The following is a 4,785-nucleotide window of genomic DNA, read 5'->3' on the forward strand; positions in this document are numbered from 1 at the left end:
TTATTGAAATGGTAAAGGTCAATAGTACGGAATGATGAGTACAGAGGAAATTAAAATCAAGCAAATAGGATCAAGTTCAGGGGATTAAAGTTCTGGAATCATCTCACCTCCATTAACAAAGAATAAATAAAAAGAAAAAGAAAAAAAAGAAACAATCAAAGCATAGAACAAATAGAAAGGAATGTCAGTAGAAGAAAGAGATAGGATATCAAAAATCAGAAAATTTAGAAGAAGCTCGGAATACTTAAAGAATAGAGGAACAGAGGTAATGGGTCCGCCAATAACTCGATCCCAATCAGAAAACCGTGCAGACTCACGAATTTCAAACGTTTCACCGCCGACAGACTTCAACATGTCAACAGACCGAAAGATCAACGAAGAGAATGGGTGCCGTAGGGGGCAGCGGGGCAATCCCAAAACATAATATGGGAACAAGAATGATTCACCAGGCACCAGAAGGTGGATCATATATGGGACCGGAAAACCCACGGCCAGCCCTACCGACGGAAATCACATCGGCTATAAATCTAGCTGTAGCACAGGCGGAAGAGACGTACCGAGCGACAATGTCAGCAGAGAACTCTCGATTGCAATCACAAATTCGCCAAGAGATGCTAGATTTTATGAAGCAGATTCGGGAGGCGGTTCAAGGAGCGCCTCAGCAATCCACCAAGATGAGATCCACCAATGTCCAAGGGAGAGTATTGGAGCGACAGCAACGTGAGAATCTGGAAAGTCGTCCACCACAACAATCTTCCTGGCATTGGCCTGAAGATACGAGGCAACAATCTTGAGTGCCAATAACAACGGAACAGCGTCCCGAAATGGTACATCCGAGAAGATGGGGTCTGGTTTTTGATGGAGAATCAAAAGGAATGCCAGTAAATGAATTTATATTTCGTCTGGAGCACTTACAGACGGTGTACCAAGTAAGTTGGGGCGAAGTACTGCAAGATTTCCACTGCTTGGTAGAAGGGCAGGCCAAGGACTGGTACTGGATGCACGTACGCTCGGCAGGACCAGCAGATTGGCCAAATATGAAGCACGCACTGCAGCAGAGATTCCAGACGCAACGATCAAACTTTGAGCGGGAACGTGAGTTGAGAGAGAGGCGACAAAGGACAGGAGAAAGCGTGGATGAATACCTCCAAGCGATGTTTAGCCTCCGATCACGCTTAGAAAGCAACTCCTCGGACCATGACCTGATCAGAGTAATTAAGGTTAATATCAAAGACAGTATATCAAAAATTATTTATCCAATATGGATAACAAACCTGGAGAAGTTGCGAGAGGAATGTCATGAGGCGGAGAGACTCTTAGCAACTAGATGGTCTCGTGCAGCGGGAGGAGCGGAGCCGCATAGAGTGCAGAGGGATCGGCATCAACTACATGAAGCGGTTTTGGCCGAACCCGAAGGTCATGAAGTGGTTGAAGCGGTGTATAAGCCACGCGAAGGCAGCAAGGATCGGCCAGAACTCGCCTGTTGGAACTGTGCGGAGAAGGGCCATACATTTTGGGAGTGCGACAGTGTAGTTCGCAAGATATTCTGCTACAAATGCGGACTACCAGGAGTAGTGTTACCCAAATGCCCCAAATGCCAGGCGGGAAACGCGATGCGGAGCAAGACGAAGGAGGAGTTGCGCTCAATGCCGCGTAAGAACTAGTGAAAACCTCCAAAAATTTCATGTTAGAAATAGATATTGTTAATAGATTAAGGCCAATATATAATAAATTAGAATATAAACAATCTAACCTACCCATATCAGCATATTCTTACCAGCAATTTAGTGAAAAACGGAACCCATTTGGATTGGTAGAAGGAACCAATAGGAAAAAGGCCATATCTAACCGAGTCAAGCGTGTGAGAGAGCGGTACAGACAACGAAGAACAAAACGCCAAGAGGTTTGTTCGGCCTTAGAAGCAGTGTCAAGGCAAAAGGAGAATCAGGCATTCGCTACCGTAAAGATGCAAAAGTTTCACGTAGAAGGTCTGCTAGACACGGGAGCTTCAGTGAGTTTCCTGGGCGACGGATGTGAAGAGCTGGTGAATAAACTGGAATTAAAAAGAAAAACATCTTACTCGAAAGTTCAAACGGCAGGAGGAGTGAATCATGCTATAACGGGAAAGGTGGATGTGCATATTACGTATCGAGGTAGAATACAAGAAATGACGCTGTACCTGTGCCCGTCACTGCGTCAAAGGCATAGATTTCTGCCGCAAATTCGAGCTCGCACCTGATCTCTTGGGAGTAGAGGAGTTGTCCATCGAGGATGAGGAGTTTAATTCCAAAAAGGAGCCGGTGGAACCACATGTCCTCAACGAGACGCAACAAGAGGTCCTGGCAGAAGTCTGTGAGAAGTTTCAGGCGGACTCGGACGTACCACATTAGAAGAGCACACGATCCAACTGCTGGATACAGTGCCAGTGAAAGAGAGATTCTATCCAGTATCACCACCAAAGCAGAAGTTGTTGTTCCAAGAGGTCGACAAAATGCTCAAATTGGGAGTGATCGAACTGAGCGAAAGCCCGAAAGTAACAATCAAAGATGCTTACCCGTTGCAAAATATTGAGTCCATTCTGAGCCGGGTGGAGGATACGATCTTCATTAGTAGTGTTGACCTAAGGCACGCGTTCTGGCAGGTAGAGTTGGAGGTGGAAAGTCGGAAATACACGGCGTTTACCATCCCGGGACGCCCGCTGTATCAGTTCCGCAGAATGCCTTTCGGGCTTTGCAATGCGGCGCAGCGCTTGTTCCGACTCATGGATAAGGTCATCCCCCAAGGCTTGAGAAGCCACGTACACGTATATCTGGATGATCTTCTGATTATATCCCGCACATTTGAAGAGCACATGAAGCATCTGGAGGCAGTAGCTGAATGTTTGAAGAAGGCCAATCTAACTATCGGATTAAAAAAATCAAAATTTTGCTTCAGATTCCTTAAATACCTGGGATTTGTGATCGGAGATGGAAAATAAAAAACAGATCCCGATGGAAAATAAATAAAGCGATCACGGAAATTACATTGCCAAACACCGTGAGGCAGCTCCGTAGCTTTTTAGGGACGGCCGGCTGGTGTCGTCGATTCGACCGATTGCCTGAAATCAAAAGGAAAATTCAAGTTAACAAAGGAGGCTACCGAGTCATTTAATTTACTAAAACAAGCCCTAACCAACGCTCCAGTATTAGTACATCCTGATTAGTGTGATGCGAGCCATGTAGGATTGGGAGCCGCCCTTTTCCAGCAGGATGACGAAGGAAACGAGAGGCCTATCTCATTCTTTTCACAGAAGCTACGAGGAGCCCAGTTAAATTATACGGTAACGGAGAAGGAATGTTTAGCAGCAGTCAAGGCGATAGAGAGATTCCGTCCATATGTAGAGCTTATGCCGTTTACCGTCATCACAGATCATTCGAGTCTCCAGTGGTTGATGACGCTGCAAGATTTAAATGGGAGATTAGCTCGCTGGTCATTGGCATTGCAGTCATACGATTTCGTGATAGAGCATAAGAAAGGAAAGGACAACGTTGTGGCAGATATGTTGTCGTGGACCGCGGTAATCGAGGAATTGAATTTTTTTGATTTTGAGACTACCGAATTTGAGAGCGAGGAGTACCGGCAACGATACAAGTGCGTGCTGTCCAATCCAGATAAATTTCCGGACCTACATGCAGAGGACGGATTGGTGCTGAAGAGGATGCGGATTACCGATAATGAAATCGGGGATGTGGCGTGGAAATTGTGGATACCAGAGGCATTGACCCATACACTCATACAGCAAGCGCATTATAGCGAAGAGGCAATGCACGGTATAGTCGCACGAACGCTCGGCAGGCTTAAACAGTTTTACTATTGGCCACGAATGGCCGTGCAACTCAAAAATTACATTGCTGCATGTGATACGTGTAAGGAGGCGAAACATACCACGCAGACGACCAGACCAACTATGGGAGCAGAGGTGTGCACGTCGCGGCCGATACAGAAGCTGTATCTGGACTTCCTGGGCAAATATCCACGATCCCGAAAAAGTAATGCCTATATTCTAATAGTGTTGGATCACTTTACTAAGTTTGTGTGGCTCAAAACTATGCCAAAAGCGACGTCCGCAGCGACAATAAAGTTCTTGAGGGAGGAACTCTTTAACACGTTTGGAGTACCGGAGATAGTACACACCGACAACGGGAAACAGTTTACCTCCAAGGAGTTCGAGGAAATGGTGTCCCATTTCGGGATCACACATACGCGGACAGCAGCCTATTCACCCCAAGCAAACGCGTCGGAGCGGGTGAATCAGTCTATTTTGACGGCGATAAAAACACATGTTGGCGAGGATCACAGCTAGGGAGATACAATACCGACCAGGAAAGGAGGTGTGGAAGCGCAACTTCGTTCTCAGCGACTTCAGGCGAAATATAAACGCAAAATTCTGCAAAAGGTATTCTCGATGCAGGATAATGAGTTTTCCACGCCAAGGACTTGAAGTAGTAGATGCAGATGCCTGTAGTTTAGCCCGGCTAACTAATGATTGTGGCGGAGAAATATGATCGGCTGACTGAGAGAAGGTATCTCCACAAGGCCCACTTTTCACTCCTGTTTCCTGGTAAGACCGAAAACCGAAGTGTGCTGTTATGGGCCAAATAATTGATAAACAACAACACAGCTGTTATCGATGGGGCTGGCTCGTTAGCTAGAAAATTAGCTGGGAATTTGGAGCGAACAAACCAAGAGAACCGAGCTAGTTCTGGGAGCGGTTCCAAATCCGGGAACAAAATTTGAATTTTTAGG

At 46.1% G+C, this 4,785-nt stretch overlaps 1 protein-coding gene across 1 annotated transcript; it reads right to left on the reverse strand.

The window, feature by feature from the left end:
* Window positions 1-621: 621 nt before the first annotated feature.
* LOC124461194 lies at window positions 622-1,945 on the reverse strand. Its single transcript, XM_047012747.1, has 3 exons — window positions 1,778-1,945; window positions 916-1,202; window positions 622-848 (listed from the first exon to the last, which is right to left on the reverse strand). The coding sequence occupies exons 1-3, from the start codon at window positions 1,840-1,842 to the stop codon at window positions 622-624; spliced, it is 579 nt and encodes a 192-aa protein (XP_046868703.1). The 5' UTR covers window positions 1,843-1,945.
* Window positions 1,946-4,785: the final 2,840 nt, after the last annotated feature.

The sequence above is a fragment of the Drosophila willistoni genome, unplaced genomic scaffold (genome assembly GCF_018902025.1).
Source record: "Drosophila willistoni isolate 14030-0811.24 unplaced genomic scaffold, UCI_dwil_1.1 Seg255, whole genome shotgun sequence".
Lineage (NCBI taxonomy): Eukaryota > Metazoa > Arthropoda > Insecta > Diptera > Drosophilidae > Drosophila > Drosophila willistoni.

Bases quoted from the DNA above. Each gene is read 5' to 3' on its own strand.
- LOC124461194 (XM_047012747.1), bottom strand. From the start codon at position 1,842: ATGGCCTTTTTCCTATTGGTTCCTTCTACCAATCCAAATGGGTTCCGT. The intron at 1,203-1,777 runs GTAAGAATATGC...TACTCTGATCAG, and splicing joins CGTTTTTCACTAAATTGCTG to GTCATGGTCCGAGGAGTTGC. The intron at 849-915 runs GTAAGTGCTCCA...ATCAAAAACCAG, and splicing joins ACTTACTTGGTACACCGTCT to ACCCCATCTTCTCGGATGTA.